Consider the following 24,063-nt stretch of genomic DNA (forward strand, 5'->3'; position numbering starts at 1 on the left):
TCCTGGAATATGCACTGTACCTAATTAATACTAGAGTAGATTAAATGCAATTTATGAGAATTTTAAAGGGACAGTCTACACCCAAATTTGTATTGTTTAAAAAGATATATAATCCCTTTATTACCCATTCCCTAGTTTTGCATAACCAACACTGTTATATTAATATACTTTTAACCTCTGTGATTATCTTGTATCTAAGCCTCTGCAAACTGCCCCCTTATTTTAGTTCTTTTTACAGACTTGCATTTTAGCCAATCAGTGCTGATTCTTAGGTAACTCCCAGTGCAAGTTATCTATATAACATACATGAACTAACACCCTGTAGTGGTGAAAAATTGTCAAAATTCAAGAAATTAGCATATGAACCTCCTAGGTTTAGCTTTCAACTAGGAGTACCAAGAGAAAAAAACAAAATGCGTGATAAATGTAAATTGGAAAGTTGTTTAAAATGACATGCCCTATCTGAATCATTAAAGTTTATTTTGGACTAGACTGTCCCTTTAAAATGCTGACAACTGATTCCTGGTCATGACTGGTGTTTTTCTCTCAAACATACATTGTACCACTCTAGAGGTGCTGCAGGTACAGATTTATTTACCTGTGAGAATTCTGCATCAGTTTAGACATAGTTGCAAACTTTTAAAAACAAAATTCCAGGTATTCTTTACAGCAGAGCAACCAAGGAAGTAGGTTACAGGAGTCATGACCATGCCCACTGATGGTTAACCCCTCAACGACCATTGTACCCTGTACATCACATGGTCGTTAAGAAATTTATTAGCTCAGCTTTGCCAACAGCAGCGAAGCTGCGCTAGTACTGCATGCCTCACTTTCAGAGGCATGTAGATATAGCAAGGTCTTCCCAACACTGGGCTCGCTTCCATTGAGCCGTTAAAAATGGAGCCGTGGTGGGTGGAGGCTACAGCTAATGTGAGCAGTCGCAGAAAGCTGGAGCTCTTCCTTAAAATAATCCATTAAACTATTTTTGGCACTTTTCCCCTGGACAGAATTTATTTGGATAAATTCTGTCCAAAATCAATGGATTCAGAGCATTGTCTCTCAAGGGTATCGAATAGGATTCAGAGTAAGACCTCCTGTGAGAAGATTTTTTTCTCTCTCGTATCCCAGTAAATCCAGTAAAAGCTCAGGCTTTCCTGAAGTGTGTTTCAGACCTGGAGTCTTCAGGGGTAATCATGCCAGTTCCTTTTCAGGAACAAGGTTTGGGGTTTTATTCAAATATATTCATTGTCCCAAAGAAGGAAAATGTATTCAGACCAGTTCTGGATCTGAAAATTTTGAATCGTTATGTAAGAGTACCAACTTTCAAGATCGTGACTATAAGGACTATTCTGCCTTTTGTTCAGCAAGGACATTATATGTCCACAATAGACTTGCAGGATGCATACCTTCATATTCCGATTCATCCAGAACATTATCAGTTTCTGAGATTCTCTTTTCTAGACAAGCATTACCAATTTGTTGCTCTTCCATTTGGCCTAGCAACAGCTGCAAGAATCTTTTCAAATGTTCTAGGTGCCCTACTCTCTGTAATCAGAGAACAGGGTATTGCAGTGTTTCCTTATTTGGACGATATCTTGGTACTAGCTCAGTCTTTACGTTCTGCAGAATCTCACACAAATCAACTTGTGTTGTTTCTTCGGAAACATGGTTGGGGGATCAATTTACCAAACATCTTTTTGATTCCTCAGACAAGGGTCACCTTTTTAGGCTTCCAGATAGATTCAGTGTCCATGACTCTGTCTCTAACAGGCACGAGATGTTTAAAATTGGTTGCAGCCTGCCGGCACCTTCAGTCTCAGTCATTCCCTTTAGTGACTATGTGCATGGAAGTTTTAGGTCTCATGACTGCAGCATCGGATGCAATCCCCTATGCTCGTTTTCACATGAGACCTCTACAGCTTTGTATGTGGAGCCAATGGTGCAGGGATTATACAAAGATATCACAATTAATATCCTTAAATACCAATGTACGACACTCTCTGACATGGTGGATAGATCACCATCGTTTAGTTCAAGGGGCCTCTTTTGTTCGGCCAAACTGGACTGTGATCACAACAGGTGCAAGTCTTTCAGGTTGGGGAGCTGTTTGGGGATCTCTGACAGCACAAGGGGTTTGGAAATCTCAAGAGGCGAGATTACCAATAAATATTTTAGAACTCCGTGCAATTCTCAGAGCTCTTCAGTTTTGGCCTCTGTTAAAGAGAGAACCGTTCATTTGTTTTCAGGCAGACAATATCACATCAGTGGCATATGTCAATCATCAGGGTGGGACTCACAGTCCCCAAGCTATGAAAGAAGTATCTCGGATACTTGCTTGGGCAGAATCCAGCTCCTATCTAATCTCTGCGGTGCATATCCCAGGTGTAGACAATTGGGAGGCGGATTATCTCAGCCGTCAGACTTTACATCCAGGGGAGTGGTCTCTCCATCCAGATGTGTTTTCTCAGATTGTTCAGATGTGGGGTCTATCAGAGATAGATCTCATGGCCTCTCATCTAAACAAGAAACTTCCCAGATACCTGTCCAGGTCCAGGGATGCTCAGGCGGAAGTAGTGGATGAGCTGACACTTCCTTGGTGTTATCATCCTGCTTACATTTTCCCGCCTCTAGTTCTCCTTCCAAGAGTGATCTCCAAAATCATCATGGAACAATCATTTGTGTTGCTGGTGGCTCCAGCATGGCCACACAGGTTTTGGTATGCGGATCTGGTTCGAATGTCCAGTTGCCAGCCTTGGCCATTTCCGTTAAGGCCAGATCTACTGTCTCAAGGTCCGTTTTTCTATCAGGATCTCAAATCATTAAATATTTTTATTATTTTTAGTTAGTTTAGTTTTATTTCACAGAAAGATTGCTATACTTCCTGATATTCACTGTTTTGTACAGGCTTTAGTTCGTATTAAGTCTGTCATTAAATCAATTTCTCCTCCTTGGAGTCTTAATTTGGTTCTGAAGGCTTTACAGGCTCCTCCATTCGAGCCTATGCATTCTTTGGACATTAAACTACTTTCTTGGAAAATATTATTCCTTTTGGCTATATCTTCTGCTAGAAAAGTTTCTGAGCTATCTGCTCTTGCTTGTGAGTCTCCTTTTCTGATTTTTCATCAGGATAAGGCAGTTTTGCGGACTTCTTTTCAATTTTTACCTAAGGTTGTGAATTCTAACAACATTAATAGAGAAATTGTTGTCCCTTCCTTGTGTCCTAATCCTAAGAATTCTTTGGAAAGATCCTTACATTCTTTGGATGTGGTAAGCTTTGAAATATTATGTGGAAGCTACTAAAGATTTCAGGAAGACTTCCAGTCTATTTGTTTTATTTTCTGGTCCTAGGAAAGGTCAGAAGGTTTCTGCTATTTCCTTGACTTCTTGGTTGAAACTTTTGATTCATCAAGCTTATTTGGAGTCGGGTCAGGCCCCGCCCCAGAGAAATACAGCTCATTCTACTAGATCAGACTCCACTTCATGGGCATTTAAGAATGAAGCTTCAGTTGATCAGATTTGCAAAGCAGCAACTTGGTCCTCTATGCATACATTTACAAAATTCTACCGTTTTAATGTATTTGCTTCTTCGGAAGCAGTTTTTGGTAGAAAAGTTCTTCAGGCAGCTGTTTAGTTTGATTCTTCTGCTTTTGATTTGAGATTTTTTTCTTTCAATTATGAAAATAAACTTATTTCTTTTTTTTTTTCCAGCAGAAATTGGCTGTTTTTATTGTTATCCCTCCCTCTTGTGGTTTCTACTCCTTTCTTTATCACCCCACTGCTTGGCTATTCGTTAAACTGAATTGTGGTTGTGGTGAGGGGTGTATTTATATGCATTTTGAGGTTTGGGAAACTTTGCCCCTCCTGGTAGGATTGTATATCCCATACGTCACTAGCTCATGGACTCTTGCCAATATGAAAGAAATTAATTTATCAGGTAAGTTCTTACATAAATTATGTTTTTAACAAATTAATCAGATAGCTAGAACTTTATATTTAAAAATAAAACAAACATTTTCTTCTATGTGAAAAACATTGAAATGTAAAATATGCATAACTACCATCGGGTTGAGAGCACTAGGTCTAACGTGTTGTCGGTTTATCGTGTGTAGGTTTTTTTCATCACTGTACTCCTTTAAACTCTATGTAGAGAATAAGTTAACGTGGTCGCAATATCCTGAAGTTAGCGCGAGTTGGTTGCACTTGTGCGCAAACCATTTACTTTCAACTTGTAATATGTTCACTAAAATTTATGTGCATTAAAATTTACTTCTGGTGGTGTTTGTGTTTGAGCGAAAGCGCCAAATATTGTGCCATTTGTAATCTGTGACATAGTACATATGCTCAATAGTCTTAAGGGGTTAACCAGAAATTCAGAAATGTTCATTATAGGTGAGGATTCAATTGGAAAAATCCCCTATTTCAAATGAGAAAATAAAGCTGAAGGAGCTATTTGTAAACAATTTAATACATTCCAGTAGGTAAAATGGTCAATTAAGAACACAATAAGGGGGGGGGGATATTAGTACACTGTCCCTTTAAATTTGGATTGATAAACTATCAAACAAATAAGTAAATAAATAAAATAATAAAACATTAAAATTCTTTAAAATGTAAAAGGAAAAAACTGACTCGGGCCACATCCTGGAATATGCACTGTACCTAATTAATACTAGAGTAGATTAAATGCAATTTATGAGAATTTTAAAGGGACAGTCTACACCCAAATTTGTATTGTTTAAAAAGATATATAATCCCTTTATTACCCATTCCCTAGTTTTGCATAACCAACACTGTTATATTAATATACTTTTAACCTCTGTGATTATCTTGTATCTAAGCCTCTGCAAACTGCCCCCTTATTTTAGTTCTTTTTACAGACTTGCATTTTAGCCAATCAGTGCTGATTCTTAGGTAACTCCCAGTGCAAGTTATCTATATAACATACATGAACTAACACCCTGTAGTGGTGAAAAATTGTCAAAATTCAAGAAATTAGCATATGAACCTCCTAGGTTTAGCTTTCAACTAGGAGTACCAAGAGAAAAAAACAAAATGCGTGATAAATGTAAATTGGAAAGTTGTTTAAAATGACATGCCCTATCTGAATCATTAAAGTTTATTTTGGACTAGACTGTCCCTTTAAAATGCTGACAACTGATTCCTGGTCATGACTGGTGTTTTTCTCTCAAACATACATTGTACCACTCTAGAGGTGCTGCAGGTACAGATTTATTTACCTGTGAGAATTCTGCATCAGTTTAGACATAGTTGCAAACTTTTAAAAACAAAATTCCAGGTATTCTTTACAGCAGAGCAACCAAGGAAGTAGGTTACAGGAGTCATGACCATGCCCACTGATGGTTAACCCCTCAACGACCATTGTACCCTGTACATCACATGGTCGTTAAGAAATTTATTAGCTCAGCTTTGCCAACAGCAGCGAAGCTGCGCTAGTACTGCATGCCTCACTTTCAGAGGCATGTAGATATAGCAAGGTCTTCCCAACACTGGGCTCGCTTCCATTGAGCCGTTAAAAATGGAGCCGTGGTGGGTGGAGGCTACAGCTAATGTGAGCAGTCGCAGAAAGCTGGAGCTCTTCCTTAAAATAATCCATTAAACTATTTTTGGCACTTTTCCCCTGGACAGAATTTATTTGGATAAATTCTGTCCAAAATCAATGGATTCAGAGCATTGTCTCTCAAGGGTATCGAATAGGATTCAGAGTAAGACCTCCTGTGAGAAGATTTTTTTCTCTCTCGTATCCCAGTAAATCCAGTAAAAGCTCAGGCTTTCCTGAAGTGTGTTTCAGACCTGGAGTCTTCAGGGGTAATCATGCCAGTTCCTTTTCAGGAACAAGGTTTGGGGTTTTATTCAAATATATTCATTGTCCCAAAGAAGGAAAATGTATTCAGACCAGTTCTGGATCTGAAAATTTTGAATCGTTATGTAAGAGTACCAACTTTCAAGATCGTGACTATAAGGACTATTCTGCCTTTTGTTCAGCAAGGACATTATATGTCCACAATAGACTTGCAGGATGCATACCTTCATATTCCGATTCATCCAGAACATTATCAGTTTCTGAGATTCTCTTTTCTAGACAAGCATTACCAATTTGTTGCTCTTCCATTTGGCCTAGCAACAGCTGCAAGAATCTTTTCAAATGTTCTAGGTGCCCTACTCTCTGTAATCAGAGAACAGGGTATTGCAGTGTTTCCTTATTTGGACGATATCTTGGTACTAGCTCAGTCTTTACGTTCTGCAGAATCTCACACAAATCAACTTGTGTTGTTTCTTCGGAAACATGGTTGGGGGATCAATTTACCAAACATCTTTTTGATTCCTCAGACAAGGGTCACCTTTTTAGGCTTCCAGATAGATTCAGTGTCCATGACTCTGTCTCTAACAGGCACGAGATGTTTAAAATTGGTTGCAGCCTGCCGGCACCTTCAGTCTCAGTCATTCCCTTTAGTGGCTATGTGCATGGAAGTTTTAGGTCTCATGACTGCAGCATCGGATGCAATCCCCTATGCTCGTTTTCACATGAGACCTCTACAGCTTTGTATGTGGAGCCAATGGTGCAGGGATTATACAAAGATATCACAATTAATATCCTTAAATACCAATGTACGACACTCTCTGACATGGTGGATAGATCACCATCGTTTAGTTCAAGGGGCCTCTTTTGTTCGGCCAAACTGGACTGTGATCACAACAGGTGCAAGTCTTTCAGGTTGGGGAGCTGTTTGGGGATCTCTGACAGCACAAGGGGTTTGGAAATCTCAAGAGGCGAGATTACCAATAAATATTTTAGAACTCCGTGCAATTCTCAGAGCTCTTCAGTTTTGGCCTCTGTTAAAGAGAGAACCGTTCATTTGTTTTCAGGCAGACAATATCACATCAGTGGCATATGTCAATCATCAGGGTGGGACTCACAGTCCCCAAGCTATGAAAGAAGTATCTCGGATACTTGCTTGGGCAGAATCCAGCTCCTATCTAATCTCTGCGGTGCATATCCCAGGTGTAGACAATTGGGAGGCGGATTATCTCAGCCGTCAGACTTTACATCCAGGGGAGTGGTCTCTCCATCCAGATGTGTTTTCTCAGATTGTTCAGATGTGGGGTCTATCAGAGATAGATCTCATGGCCTCTCATCTAAACAAGAAACTTCCCAGATACCTGTCCAGGTCCAGGGATGCTCAGGCGGAAGTAGTGGATGAGCTGACACTTCCTTGGTGTTATCATCCTGCTTACATGTTCCCGCCTCTAGTTCTCCTTCCAAGAGTGATCTCCAAAATCATCATGGAACAATCATTTGTGTTGCTGGTGGCTCCAGCATGGCCACACAGGTTTTGGTATGCGGATCTGGTTCGAATGTCCAGTTGCCAGCCTTGGCCATTTCCGTTAAGGCCAGATCTACTGTCTCAAGGTCCGTTTTTCTATCAGGATCTCAAATCATTAAATATTTTTATTATTTTTAGTTAGTTTAGTTTTATTTCACAGAAAGATTGCTATACTTCCTGATATTCACTGTTTTGTACAGGCTTTAGTTCGTATTAAGTCTGTCATTAAATCAATTTCTCCTCCTTGGAGTCTTAATTTGGTTCTGAAGGCTTTACAGGCTCCTCCATTCGAGCCTATGCATTCTTTGGACATTAAACTACTTTCTTGGAAAATATTATTCCTTTTGGCTATATCTTCTGCTAGAAAAGTTTCTGAGCTATCTGCTCTTGCTTGTGAGTCTCCTTTTCTGATTTTTCATCAGGATAAGGCAGTTTTGCGGACTTCTTTTCAATTTTTACCTAAGGTTGTGAATTCTAACAACATTAATAGAGAAATTGTTGTCCCTTCCTTGTGTCCTAATCCTAAGAATTCTTTGGAAAGATCCTTACATTCTTTGGATGTGGTAAGCTTTGAAATATTATGTGGAAGCTACTAAAGATTTCAGGAAGACTTCCAGTCTATTTGTTTTATTTTCTGGTCCTAGGAAAGGTCAGAAGGTTTCTGCTATTTCCTTGACTTCTTGGTTGAAACTTTTGATTCATCAAGCTTATTTGGAGTCGGGTCAGGCCCCGCCTCAGAGAAATACAGCTCATTCTACTAGATCAGACTCCACTTCATGGGCATTTAAGAATGAAGCTTCAGTTGATCAGATTTGCAAAGCAGCAACTTGGTCCTCTATGCATACATTTACAAAATTCTACCGTTTTAATGTATTTGCTTCTTCGGAAGCAGTTTTTGGTAGAAAAGTTCTTCAGGCAGCTGTTTAGTTTGATTCTTCTGCTTTTGATTTGAGATTTTTTTCTTTCAATTATGAAAATAAACTTATTTCTTTTTTTTTTTCCAGCAGAAATTGGCTGTTTTTATTGTTATCCCTCCCTCTTGTGGTTTCTACTCCTTTCTTTATCACCCCACTGCTTGGCTATTCGTTAAACTGAATTGTGGTTGTGGTGAGGGGTGTATTTATATGCATTTTGAGGTTTGGGAAACTTTGCCCCTCCTGGTAGGATTGTATATCCCATACGTCACTAGCTCATGGACTCTTGCCAATATGAAAGAAATTAATTTATCAGGTAAGTTCTTACATAAATTATGTTTTTAACAAATTAATCAGATAGCTAGAACTTTATATTTAAAAATAAAACAAACATTTTCTTCTATGTGAAAAACATTGAAATGTAAAATATGCATAACTACCATCGGGTTGAGAGCACTAGGTCTAACGTGTTGTCGGTTTATCGTGTGTAGGTTTTTTTCATCACTGTACTCCTTTAAACTCTATGTAGAGAATAAGTTAACGTGGTCGCAATATCCTGAAGTTAGTGCGAGTTGGTTGCACTTGTGCGCAAACCATTTACTTTCAACTTGTAATATGTTCACTAAAATTTATGTGCATTAAAATTTACTTCTGGTGGTGTTTGTGTTTGAGCGAAAGCGCCAAATATTGTGCCATTTGTAATCTGTGACATAGTACATATGCTCAATAGTCTTAAGGGGTTAACCAGAAATTCAGAAATGTTCATTATAGGTGAGGATTCAATTGGAAAAATCCCCTATTTCAAATGAGAAAATAAAGCTGAAGGAGCTATTTGTAAACAATTTAATACATTCCAGTAGGTAAAATGGTCAATTAAGAACACAATAAGGGGGGGGGGGTATTAGTACACTGTCCCTTTAAATTTGGATTGGTAAACTATCAAACAAATAAGTAAATAAATAAAATAATAAAACATTAAAATTCTTTAAAATGTAAAAGGAAAAAACTGACTCGGGCCACATCCTGGAATATGCACTGTACCTAATTAATACTAGAGTAGATTAAATGCAATTTATGAGAATTTTAAAGGGACAGTCTACACCCAAATTTGTATTGTTTAAAAAGATATATAATCCCTTTATTACCCATTCCCTAGTTTTGCATAACCAACACTGTTATATTAATATACTTTTAACCTCTGTGATTATCTTGTATCTAAGCCTCTGCAAACTGCCCCCTTATTTTAGTTCTTTTTACAGACTTGCATTTTAGCCAATCAGTGCTGATTCTTAGGTAACTCCCAGTGCAAGTTATCTATATAACATACATGAACTAACACCCTGTAGTGGTGAAAAATTGTCAAAATTCAAGAAATTAGCATATGAACCTCCTAGGTTTAGCTTTCAACTAGGAGTACCAAGAGAAAAAAACAAAATGACATGCCCTATCTGAATCATTAAAGTTTATTTTGGACTAGACTGTCCCTTTAAAATGCTGACAACTGATTCCTGGTCATGACTGGTGTTTTTCTCTCAAACATACATTGTACCACTCTAGAGGTGCTGCAGGTACAGATTTATTTACCTGTGAGAATTCTGCATCAGTTTAGACATAGTTGCAAACTTTTAAAAACAAAATTCCAGGTATTCTTTACAGCAGAGCAACCAAGGAAGTAGGTTACAGGAGTCATGACCATGCCCACTGATGGTTAACCCCTCAACGACCATTGTACCCTGTACATCACATGGTCGTTAAGAAATTTATTAGCTCAGCTTTGCCAACAGCAGCGAAGCTGCGCTAGTACTGCATGCCTCACTTTCAGAGGCATGTAGATATAGCAAGGTCTTCCCAACACTGGGCTCGCTTCCATTGAGCCGTTAAAAATGGAGCCGTGGGGGGTGGAGGCTACAGCTAATGTGAGCAGTCGCAGAAAGCTGGAGCTCTTCCTTAAAATAATCCATTAAACTATTTTTGGCACTTTTCCCCTGGACAAAATACCCCTAAACCCAGCTTGTTGAACCCTACCCCAGAAGCAGTTAGAATATCCGGACATTGGATACAACTTTAGCAGCGCAACTGCCGAGATTTCCTCATAGCGGACGACGTGTTCATTATCCCCGGATAGTTTGAGTGCTGTTGTCAACCCCTCACTTGTGAGCACACACCATCCACAAGCCCTCCTCACCAAACCGGAACCCTCTGCATACTCCCCGCTGCTCTCCTTAGCCTGTGCAGCAATTCCTAGCTACAGAGCTACGTGCCACTCTATCCAGCCTGCGCACCAACAGTGGGACTTTTCCCGATACCCCCAAGCCTGAATCATCAGTAAGCTGACCAGAGGGGATCCAGGAGCTTCTCACCTGATCAGATCAAATAGACCATCTGGGGATTCTGCATCCTGGTCCGGGGATTCCACTTCTGGCCCGAACGGGCGCCATTTTGAGTCCCATACTACACTGAAGTGGCAGAACCCCTCTGACTACGGAAGCCTTTCCTCCCAGCACAAGTATAAGGGTAAGAAGTTAAGTGCTTTAAAAGCTACCCTATCTATTAAATACCGTGGCACCCCCTGTCTCATTTGCACGTATACACGGTCTCCTGTAGTGGCCTAACTCAGTCTGGATCCCACCTGTGCACGGAGACTGTTAAGATAAATGCACCCAATTCATACTGAGTGGGCTAATAGATCATATCACATTCTCCTGAACACTTTGTTATTACAGAAGTGACGATCTCTGTATGCACACTACTCCCCAAAGGAAAAAGAGGGGGGGTGAATAATAATAATAGTCATAAAAAAAAGAAGGGGAATAAAAGGAAAGAAAAAGAGAAAAAAGAGAGAAAAAATGGAAAAAAAGGGGGAAGGAGAGGAAAAGGGGGGGGGGAATAAGGGGAAAAAAAGGAAGGGGAAGGAAAAAAAAAATACTGCAGAGGAATCGATATACTGGGTGAGATCACTTTGTTACACAAAAATTATGGTGCACATATATAATTGCCTTAGGAGGTCTACAGGCTTCTAACCTAGCTCCCGTACAGCCAGCCTGCCTGACTAATCTAACAGGTCTTCTCTCCATTTAGATGTTTAAGAGGTCATCAAAGTGATAGCCCTAAAAAGTAAACACAGATAAGGCTATCATCACTCTCCTCCCATAAAAGTAGGCTATATTACATCACCCTATCAGCCAGGGATAAACAAATTATAAACACTCTACTGTTAATACAGAAGGCACCACACACTCTGTCACAGAGGGTTAATTACTGTTCTAGCCCTCCAACCAGGATATTGAGAACCTCACATACGGAATCCCATACCCGCTGCACAGAGATCCCTCTCCCCCCTTTCTCGTAGCCATCTAACTCTGCAGGTCATATTCACACTCCTTTTTCCGGACTCGCCCAGAGGTGGCACTTCCCCAGGAGAGGGATCATCCTTAATCTTCTGACAGTTTAGATAAGCCACACCCGCATCCCCGTCTGGGCCCTGATGACCTTGAACATCTTCTCATAAGAGCTTAAGGGAGTGATGGAGGGCTAAAGCCCCATGGTGTAGAGGTGCCGGCCTGACACCCCCCCCCCCCCCCAGTATTCAAGTCTAACAAGGAAGTAACATATCCTGTTAAATCTTAGAGATCTCGACGTCAATCCTTCTAAACATGGCACAATCAGTAAAGAGAAAATCTAAACATCAGGATAATCCTAAAAGAACCCTGACTGACCACTTTAATAGCAAGAACCTATCTGATCCAGAACTTTCAGGAGAGGGCTCTTAGAGACTCTACAGCCTTCAGTTCTGAGAACACTAAAAGGACAAAACCACACTCTCACAATCCACCTTCTTTGAATCCATCAAACTATTAACGATAAGATGGACACCCATTATGCATCTCTGAGACAAGACCTCCGCCAATCTGTCAGCGAACTCAAACGGGACATTTCCTCACTGGGGGAACGGACAGAGATACTGGAAGGAAAACATGAAGACTTAGTAACTGATCATTCCAATCTCCTCTCCTACTCACAAAACCTCGCTGAACAAATTTCGGACTTAGAGACCAAGCTAGCAGATCTAGAAGACAGATCCCACCGAAATAATCTCCGGATTAGAGGCATCTCTGAAGAAGTCTCCTCAGCTGAACTTCATAATTATCTGACTACCCTCTTCAAGTAACTCCTGGGTACAACGACAGAACAAGACCTGCTGATCGACAGGGCACATAGGGCTTCACGCGCCCGCAATTCCACCGCTGACACTCCAAGAGATGTCATCCTCCATCTACACTATTACACCACCAAAGAGAGAGTACTGAGAGCATCCTTTAACAACAAACCACTCAAAGAACCCTATCAAAACTTACAAGTCTTCCCAGATCTGTCCCCGCACACTTTAGCCAAAAGGAGAACTTTTCATCAATTTACATTGGCATTGAGGCATCACAAGATAAAATACAGATGGGGATTCCCTGTGAAGCTCTTTGTACAACACCAGGACCATTCCTATGTAATCTCATCTATAGATCAGGGTCTGAAACTACTCCGCACCCTGGGACTTACTGACCTCTCTGATTCTACCACCAAGAGGCAAGAAAATGCGAAGGGGCTTAACATGTAAGCCCCGGAGTGGCGACCACTGAACCCTACATCCTCCCGCCAAGAGAAGGTATAATGGAGGTCAGGACCCAGATACTTATAGAATCTACTATCACCTAGTCTACTCATCTTTACAACCGAAACTTTTAAAGAAAAGACCGAGTGCAGTGTACATACGGGTACATACCTTACTCACTTATCACTCCTATTGGTCCCTTTAACAAAGAATCCATCTTTGGAAGACCTTCATTCAGATAAGCCTAGGGCTCACATACGGGTACCTACCTTACCCTTCTTTAGCTCTTGGCTCTCCTCCCTCTATTATTACCCTCTTTCCCATACTTTATATATTCTTCTCACTACCTACTTTTATCAATTCCACTACTCCAGAGAAATGTCCCTGTCTCCCTAATTAGAGGAGATGTATGAACATTACGAAAGACATTTAACAAACTCAATTAAGGCCTAGTTTGGCAATATTTCTCGACTTCCCTATGTAGTTAGGCCTGCACCTATATATTCTAAAGTGTTATGTTTTAGTTAGTGAAATGTTAAATATATGTTACTCAGTTTTGATGATGTTGACCGTTTTTTATACACATCCTTTATATATTCCCCCTCACTATGTCTTCTACATAATCCATAGGTCAGCCAGTCTTTTGACTAAATCTCTCCTAGACCTTTCCTGACTCCCAACTAACCAAACCTTCACAGGTCTAAAACCAACCTCCCTTCTCTGTTTAGCCTATCATTCACAAACTGGGGGGGCTTAATGTCTAAGCACCTCTTCCCCTTTTCCACACACGTAATATCTTCATCCCCCGGCTCTTTCTTACATACCCACATAATCTTACTCTTTAAACTAACCTTACCAGACCTCTCTATACTAGACCGCTCACACATCTATTCCAATAACTAACCTAGTACAGGTTAGACACATCCGCCTCTGCCCCTCATCTCATCTCTCCCCTACCCTCTCTTTTTTTAACCAAAGCGGCTCTGGACCGCTGAATCCCCAAATCCCCTGAAAAAATACCTATTTTAGTACCAGGTTTCCATTGAAAAGGTTTCCACTTTGCGTGCGGTCGCTCTTTTCCTGTAGGTGTAAGTTAGCGTTGTGTTAAAGCTTCCACTCGATGGCGGATTTCTAAAACATTAATAGGTTACTATGGTAACCGACCTTACACTACACACAATCACATATACGGTGCTGCATACAAGTGTGGCACATATATTTTCCCCGTCGCTCGCTGTTAAAAAAAATCAAACACCTAACGCATGCACAATATCTGCTTCTCAACCGCAACCCCTAATCAGCCAACCCCCATATCGCAAAGTATCTATTTAAACTATTAACCCCTAATCCGCCATGCCCCCATATCGCAAAGTATCTATTTAAACCATTAACTCCGAATCCACCAACCCCCATATCGCAAAGCATCTATTTAAACTATTAATCCCTAATCCGCCATGCCCCACAACGCAATCTAGTCATTTAAACTTTTAAACTTAAACCGCCATGCCCCATATCGCAAATAACTAATCACTAAGCCCCCTAACCTAACACCCCCTAAATTAACCCCATTACATAAATTAAAATAATCCTAAATTTCTATTAAAATAATAAATCCTAAATTACAATTACAATGCATTTACATAAGAGGCGGCCTTCAAGGTCTAAGAAATTAGCATATGAACCTCCTAGGTTTAGCTTTCAACTAAGAATACCAAGAGAACAAAGCAAAATTGGTGATAAAAGTAAATTGGAAAGTTTAAAATTTCATGCCCTATCTGAATCATGAAAGTTTATTTTGGACTAGACTGTCCCTTTAAAAAACATGCATCAAGCACAACATAACTACTACTACTAAATAAGCAGTTACACTCATATAAAAATTATTCAGAAAAATATTAATAAAAATATTTAAATGTTGTTTGTATTTTCTTTCTAATGGAAGTGAGAGTCCACGAAAACCTATTCTTCGTGCTGATTATCACAGTAAAAACATTACATCACACTCAAATCACACCAGCTCCTGAGAAAAAGACACTAACCAAAAATAGGAAGCCCCTGTATACACACTGGGTTCTGAAAAGTAGGCACTAGCCATTGAACCCCTGTATACTTCCAGCACTCATACTAACTCATAAGTTATAGGCCCTGGCCATTAGAAAGGAGTCTGTGTATACTACATAGACACAGGAACCAATCTCCAAAAAAACCCAAGGCAACTAGCCTGCAAAAAGGGGATTTAATAGTAAATGAACTTACCCCTGCTGCTCCAGCATGCACATCAACCAGCACCTGTGATAAAAAGCACAGATCATTAGTCCGTGGTAGCTGACACGTCGGTAACATACATGGGAGAAAGATAATATCACTGGAATACAGGGGGAGGCTAGGGAACTTACCTGCAACACCCAAGTCTGCTGAGATACAATGCTCTACTGAGAGATTAATAAAAAAAGTTCAACAACAACTCCCTTAACCCATTCTTCTAGGACCTATCATTTGAGGGTTGTCTTAGAAAAGAATCCTGCAGAGCACCTCCATCTCTGCCTACCATCTAGACTAGACAAAAAAAAAGGGAAGGTGAAGTGGGAGGGATAGTTAAATGCTCTGGTTGGGGTGTCTCTACCTCCTCCTGGTGGCCAAGTAATGTATTACAATTTGGAAGAATAGGTTTTCGTGGACTCTCACTTCCATTAGAAAGAAAATACAAACAACATTTAAATATTTTTATTAATATTTTTCTGAATAATTTTTATATGAGTGTAACTGTTTATTTAGTAGTAGTAGTTATGTTGTGCTTGATGCATGTTTTTTAAAGGGACAGTCTAGTCCAAAATAAACTTTCATGATTCAGATAGGGCATGAAATTTTAAACTTTCCAATTTACTTTTATCACCAATTTTGCTTTGTTCTCTTGGTATTCTTAGTTGAAAGCTAAACCTAGGAGGTTCATATGCTAACATTTTGTATGTAAAATATGTGTAACAAGCTTCGGGTTTCTTGCTGTAGGTCTAATGCGGTGTCGGATTAGCTCATGTGAAATATTAGTTATCTTAAGGTGCGTTATGTACATATTAAATATAAATTATTGAAAACATATTAATAATTATTAAAGTTACTGTAGAATTTACATATATATTCAAATATTTTTTTTTAATTTTAAGAATATGTATAATTATTAATAATTATATTTCTATGTTTTCAATATTTAATATTTATATAACGCATCTTAAGATAAATAATTCTTCATATGCGCTAACCTGACACCGCATTCGTACCTGAAACCTCAAGCGTGTTACGCATATTTTACAATCCAATGTTCTTCAGATAGAAAAAATGCTCTTTTTATTTTAAAAAATATATTTCTATACATATGATGATAATGTAAAATATATATCTATACCTTTATATCTATATAATTATATATTTTTATATATATATATATATATATAAACACATGTATATACAGGTATAGGTATATATATATGTATATGTATTTAAAATAAAAATAACATTTTCCTGTATGTGAAGAACATTGGAATGTGAAATATTAATAACTCCTGTCAAGTATAGTGCTGTGGGTTTAATACAGTTTCAAGGTTAGCACACCATCGATAAGTGTTAGTTTTTGTTTAAATCATGCTCCGTTGAAATTAACACGGTCGCGTTATCCAAAGTCCTTTAGTTAACGAGCATTGGGTTTCGCTCGCATGCACATTTTTTACTTTACTTTGCACAAAAACCTTACTTCTGAGACCTTACTTGAGAGAAAGTAGTAAATAGCACTCCACTTGTAATCTAGTCCACTGTGTGCAGTTCTAAGCTTTTTCTGCTTACTCTAGGTAAAAAATGAAATATTAGAATAGGCTTATCAAACAAGCAGAGATTATGTTTATATTCTGATGGTTTCACAGGGAGCTGAGGAAGAGATGTCATTGCTGTGAATTGTATTGCATGAAGTGTGTGAGAGGAAAGAGAAGTTACAATGTGTTGATTTCCTGAAAAAAAATAACCTCTGCTATTGGATCAGAAAACAAGTTGTTTTTAGCATTGTAGCAGGTTTTAGATGCATAAATGTAGTGTGCTTGTTGGAACACATTAATTTATATTCTCTATAAATGGTTCTGTGAAGAAAATGTCATTTTTGTCTAATTAAGGGACCGTGAAGTCAAAATTCAACTAAAATGGAAAGAGAATGAAATGTTAAACAACTTTCCAATTTACTTCTTTATACATTTTGCTTATTTGACTTGGTATCCTCTGTTAAAGAGTAATCCTAGGTGATCTCAGGAGAGTGCACGTGTCTTTAGCCACCGTGCAGCAGTGTTTGCAACAATGGGCGAGATTACATATTCGGCGCAGGCGCTGAAGCCCGCACTGCACGAAATTCACCTCGCACATCGGGGTATTACATAAACCCCGCCGGCAGTTCATAAAAATAAACCCGACACGTAAAACCCCTATATCCGCCATCAAACCCACACCAGAACTAATAATAAATGTATTAACCCCTAAACTGACAACCCCCCCACAACGCAATATGCCTAATTAAACTATTAACCCCTAATCTGCAATTCACCCACATCGCTATATACCTAACAAAAGTATTAACCCCTAAATCCACCAACCCCAACATCGCAAACTACCTATTAAGACTATTAACCTCTAATCCACCATTAACCCACAGCGCAATAAACCTATTAAACTATTAACCCCTAATCCGCCAAGCCCACACAACGCAATAATGCTAATAAATCTATTAACCCCTAAACCACCAAAGCCCACAACGCAAATAACTAATCACTAAGCCCCCTAACCTAACATCCCCTAAATTAACCCCATTACATAAATTAAAATAAAACTAAATTACAATTAAAATAAAAAAAACTAACATTACTTTAAAAATAAAATATACTAAGTCTAAATTAAGATCAAATTACAGAAAATAAAAAAGCTAACATTACATAAAATAAAAAACTAAATTATCAAAAATAAAAAAAATATACCTAATCCCTATGAAAATAAAAAAGCCCCCACAAAATAAAAACACCCCCTAATCTAATACTAAACTACCAATAGCCCTTAAAAGGACCTTTTGTAGGGTGGTGCTCTAAGTTAAACCGATTTTTTTCCTTAAAAAAATACTAAGTCCCCCCTCTAACAGTAAAACCCCCCAAAATAAAAAAACCTAACACTAAAAAAACCTAAACTACCCATTGCCCCTAAAGGTGCATTTGTATGGGCATTGCCCTTAAAAGGGCATTCAGCCCTAATCTAAAAGATAAAAAAATAAAAACATTTAAAAAAAGCCTATCTCTAACCCCCAGATAGGTACTCACGGTTCCTGAAGTCCGGCGGTGAAGTCTTCTTCCAAGCGGCGACCGGTTCCTGAAGTCTGGCGGTGAATTAATCCTTGCCCCTCCAAGTGCCCCCCCACTGAAATAATTTTTTTTGGCTGCCATGCTCCCAATAGTCTTGGGTTGTGTGTGACAGGTCCAAATTTAGAGGTCTCAGGTCTGTCCTGTTGTCCAAGTGAGACTGCCTGCTTCAGTCCTGCATTATTGCCCCACCTGTCACTAGGGCTCAGCACATTTTAAAAACATTTTTTAGATTTCTTTTTGGGATCTAGCTGCTGCTACTATATTGCAAGATTAGCAGCTAGTTCCCACCCAGCTAAAAAACCCTTGCTTCTTCCGTGATTACATTAAAGTGTCAGTAAACCTAAAAAATAATATTATATAATTCTGCACATAGTGCAGAATTATATAACATTATATTAGTGTTATCGTTATAAAACTTAATATTCCCTTTTAATTTTTTATAAATATTACTGTTTCTCAGACCAGCTGTATAGTCACAGCCCGGCACGACCCCGCCATAACACTAAGTGCAGCTCGCTCCTGCTCTGTCTGACAGCAGGAGCGAGCTGCACTGTGTATAATGGTCGGGCCGGGCTGTGACTATACAGCTGGCCCGATGTGCTGTGTAATAAAAACAGACCCGCTCAGAAGAGCACAGAGAGCGGGTCTGAGAAACAGTCATATTTATAAAAAATTCAAAGGGAATATTAAGTTTTATAACGATAACATTATTTTTTAGGTTTACTGGCCCTTTAAGTATAGTGATCAAATTAATTAGCACAGAGAGCAGAATGCAGTTAGTCAGAGCTGATAATCGAGAATACAAGTTTTTTTTCTTCCCAAAAAAAATCTGCATAATTTGATCAGCAGTCACTGCCTGCTGTGACATCACAGGTTCTTTAACTGGATGGGAACTAGTGATTACCATCTCAGCTCTAGAATGCCAGATTCTGCAGGTATGTGTTAACTTTGATTTATTTTAATTATTTCTAATACTGTTCTTTGTTAACATATATGAGAGCACTAATACACATGTAGTATATATTAATACACACAATATTCTCAAAGAGAGAAGGAAAAAAGTAAAGTTATTTAAAATGACTATCATGTATCATTTCTGATTATCTACTCACACACTGGTAATTACAGGGAACTGCACAAATTAAACCTAACTTTTACTAAACATAAGTTAAAAAAGATTGTAACTTATTTTTAGTAAAAGTTATATTTTATTTGTACAATTCCCTGTAATTACAAGTGTGTGAGTAGAGAAATGACACATGATAGAGTCCTTTAAATATTTTACTTTTTTCCTTCTCTGAGGGAAATTGGTATATTAAAGGGACACTGAACCCAAATTTTTTCTTTTGTGATTCAGATAGAGAATGCAATTTTAAGCAACTTTCTAATTTACTCCTATTATCATTTTTTCTTCATTCTCTTGCTATCTTTATTTGAAAAAGAAGGCATCTAAGCTTTTTTCTTAGTTCAGAACTCTGGACAGCAATTTTTTATTGGTGGATGAATTTATCCACCAATCAGCAAAGACAACCCAGGTTGTTCACCAAAAATGGGCCGGCATCTAAACTTACATTCTTGCATTTCAAATAAAGATACCAAGAGAATAAAGAAAATTTGATAATAGGAGTAAATTAGAAAGTTGCTTAAAATTTCATGCTCTATCTGAATCACAAAAGAAAAAATGTGGGTTCAGTGTCCCTGTAAAATATATAGTAAAGATATAAGGTACTCTTCCACTACATATATGTAGAAAAGTGTAGATAAGTATAATTCATGTGGATCTCTTGAGGGATATTGCAATTATTTTTTCAATACATATAGTATATACCTATATATATATATATATATTATTTCAACTGCTGTACAGTGTTGCTTGCTAACTAAAATGTTCCACTTTCTGCATGTTTTCTGGTTTTGCTGCCCTTTTTTCCTTGTTTTTTTTTCTGCCCCTCAATTGTTTGTTTAGGTGTCAGATTAAAACCTAAACACAACTGAGGTGCAGAGAAATATAACACGGCAAAAAGATATTAACAAGGATATTGGTAAAATATTTACCAGACTCTGTCTTTAGCATTACAATAGATGCTTCTGATTGAGTGTTTTGAGTATGACTTAATCTGTTTGTGCTGTGTGAGTGTGTGCTGTGTGTGTGTATGCAGACATCCCAACCTGCAAAAACTCATTTCAGGGAGGTGGCTTCACCCCCCCCCCCCCCCCCCAGTTATATATTGGACACCTTGAAACCCTAAATAAGTTAGAGACTTATCATTAAAGTAGCTTCCCACTAAAGTCACATTAAAAAAAAAGTAGCTTTATTGCACAACCACATAAATAAACCTATTTTCCAGTGATCGTACGCTTGTTGAATGCTTAAATATTTTAGAATACGAAGTTTAATTACGTGCAGTAAATAAGGTAGTATTTGTGTTTTCATTTTATTAGAATCAGTGGGGGCTTTTTGGTTACTGATGCATGCTTTGAGGGTTCTTTAACGTCCCAGCAAATAAAGGCATTCCTTAAAGAAACACTTTTGCGGATTTGGGACACATTGGATCATGATACTTGGAGTTTCAGGGAGATTGCATTCCATTTGCTGGCATCAGGGAGCCGCTATTACAATCAGGGAGACTCCCTGAACTTCAGGTAGAGTAGGGAGTCTGTATATGTGTATGCGTCTGTGTGGTGAAAATTATTAGTGCCCCCCCCAGTTTTGACTGTGGTATCTTATGTGCCCCCCCATATATTGTTCCTAAAGTCGCCACTGGCAATGCCCATACAAATGCCCCTTTAGGGACAATGGGTAGTTTAGGTTTTTTAGTGTTAGGTTTTTTTATTTGGGGGGTTTGGTGGGTGGGGGGGTTTAGTATTTTTTTTAAGAAAAGAGCTGTTTAACTTAGGGCACTGCCCTACAAAAGGCCCTTTTAAGGGCTATTGGTAGTTTAGTATTAGATTAGGGGGTGTTTTTATTTGGGGGGGCTTTTTTATTTTTATAGGGATTAGGTATAATTTTTAAATTTTTGATCATTTTGTTTTTATTTTCTGTAATGTTAGCTTTTTTATTTTCTGTAATTTTAGCTTAATTTAAATTTAGTAATTTTTATGTTTAAAGTAATGTTAGTTTTTTTGCGTTGTGGGGGGGTTGTCTGGGTTGTCGGTTTAGGGGTTAATACTCTTATTATTAGTTCTGATGTAAGTTAATGGCGGATTAGGGGTTAATATACTTTATTAGTTATTGCGGTGGGGGATTGCGATTGACAGGTATAGATATTGCACATTCGTTAGGAGTTAGTAATTTTCAGGAGGTAGATAGATATTGCACATGCATTAGGTGTTAGTTACTATTTTCAGGGAGTTACGGTGCTTACTCAGCGCAAAGCTTGCTGCGCCTGCCTATGTGTGGCGAGGTGAAAATGGAGTAAAATTATTTCTCCATTTTCGCAGTGCAAGTCCTTGCGCTGACTATGTGATACCGATTTGCTACGCGGTTCTATGTTAGCTTATGGGAGTAAAAATAGCGGCCGACGGGTGAACTATACATGCCGCATTTATATGCGGCTCCGTATATATATGTAATACCAAAATCGCATAAAAAACGGCGACGCCGCAATTTGTAATGGAGCCCAATGTTTACAACAATGTTTGTAGCAAGGTTAGAAATAGTTGCAAATACTTCTGCCATAGAATGCTAAACACACATGCACACTCCTAAGCTCCTATCAACCTATCTAGATTTAATTATCAACAAAGGATACTAAGAGTACAAAGCAAATAGAAGTAAATTAATCAACTTATGTTGGTTTCATGCCCAAAAGTAAACTGCCATTATACAACATCCGCAGCATATCCATGAGATAACAAGTTTGTGAAAGTAATTACAGTAATCTGTCAGTAGTATGTGAAATAATTACCTTTGTTTAAAAAAGCACAGAAATGCATTTTAATAGAGCCACTTATTTATTGTCTTAGAAGAGAATTCCATGTAGTGTGTTTAATAAACATCTAGCTATGTGAGAATATAGAGGTATCATGTTTATCCACTTTTGATCTCTTTCAGTATTTCACTTTCTGCATCATGCTCAGCCTCCTCGCCTGCTCAGTGTTTCTGCAGATCAGCAGCATCGGGAAGCTTATACTAATGCTGACTATTGGTTTTGTGTATGTCCTGATTCTGGAGGTCTTTAAAGTTGTGCTGTTTGACAACGCTGACTTATTGGTGACTGCAAATGCTATGTAAGTGACAGAAATATGTCCTACGCCTCTTTATCTGACACATAGAAATATGTAAAATTGATGACAGATTAGAACCAAGTTCCTTCAAGTCTTCCAATTTCTCCTTCAAAGTGTAAGCTTAATTAATTTCTATGTTAACTTTATGCATATCCCAGACATTCTTGAATTTCCTTTGTCTTTGACCTTACCACCTCTATTAAAATGCTATTGTGTGCATCAACCAATTTTTCCATTAAGACGTGCTCCTGCAAAATAATCCTGAACCTGCTATTCTCCAATGTGATTCACAATATCAGTTAAAGGAACTGAAACAAAAAGGTGATACTATATAAGCACTTAAATAAGACCCTTACATGTTTATTGAAACTGGGGTATTAACATCATGGAAAAAATAAAACGTAAAACTTTATTGGAAATTTATTAAAAAAATGGGTAAGTTAAAACTAAAATGCTAGCAGCAATGAACCTCCCGGTTATATACTGGATGTAATAATAAAGGTCAGAGTATGAACCGTAACTGAACCAGTGACTAAATATAAGCAACTTTATCAATGAGTATTGGAGTCCACTTATGAATATTATAACGAACAACTGACAGAGTACTAACGTTCCTATCAGTCAATTTTTATGATAGTTAGTATATGCGTTATTACTACCAAATCGGAGCACTAGTTGTAAACCTATGTGAGCTAGGTGAATTATAGTAGCTGTGAATTAAATATATTAACAAGAATTCAATGATCAGAATCCTGATAATCACCCAATGGATGACCCTTATTACATTCCACTTGCAATATCAGTTAGGCTGTACCACCGATTTTGTAGTAATAACGCATATACAAACTATCATATTAATTGACTGATAGTAACGTTAGTACTCTGTCAGTTGGTCGTTTTAATATTCATAAGTGGACTCCAATACTCATCGATAAAGTTGCTTATTTTTTATTTTTTTTTCAAATAAATTTTTATTAATAAATAAGTTGCAGAAACCATATAACAACACAAATAACATTTGACATAAGTTGAAGTAGGGTTACACGCAATCAGGCAGAGGAAGAATGATTTACAAAGAGGATCAAAGTATTCAGCATAAGAATCATAAATAGTATAGAGACATTTCCCAATGCGTGTCTGCACATCTCGGTTGTTATGTTTTGGCTATTCTAGGGGAACATTAAAGTTTTTACATTTTAAATAAAGTATCGCAATAAATGCTGTACTTAAAATGTCTGACAGTCGTGTGTGGCAGCTAGTAGGTATACATAGTATACATGTATGGAAGTTGGGGTGCGAGGATCCACCATTCATATCCTCACGAGGAGGGGGGGGGGGGGGAAGGAAAGGGAAGGCATCAGGTGTGGAAGGGGGGGGGGAGGGAGTATTTTATGTCCCAGCATCTCATCTCAGAAACAGCGGGGCATATCTCCCAGGTCAACAGGGGTCACAGGCCAGAACAAGCCATCAGCAGTCAGGGAAAGGAACAATTACGTAGCCAGTTTGAGGTGCGTCTCCCAGGGTTCCCAGATTTGGCTAAAGGTAGCAGATTGGTTGTTCGTCCGAAAGACATAGTCTTCCATAGATTTGATGTAGTG

The 24,063-nt window shown here is 38.3% G+C and overlaps 1 protein-coding gene across 1 annotated transcript in view; it reads left to right on the plus strand.

Moving 5' to 3' along the window:
• The window catches only part of ADCY5 (adenylate cyclase 5), a 344,935-nt gene that overhangs the window by 263,221 nt on the left and 57,651 nt on the right, over positions 1–24,063 (plus strand). Inside the window, exon 14 of the mRNA XM_053698067.1 lies at positions 22,293–22,468. Within this exon, the coding sequence (XP_053554042.1) occupies positions 22,293–22,468 (176 nt within the window). The remainder of the gene's footprint in view (positions 1–22,292; positions 22,469–24,063) is intronic.

Source organism: Bombina bombina, chromosome 1 (assembly GCF_027579735.1).
Source record: "Bombina bombina isolate aBomBom1 chromosome 1, aBomBom1.pri, whole genome shotgun sequence".
NCBI lineage: Eukaryota > Metazoa > Chordata > Amphibia > Anura > Bombinatoridae > Bombina > Bombina bombina.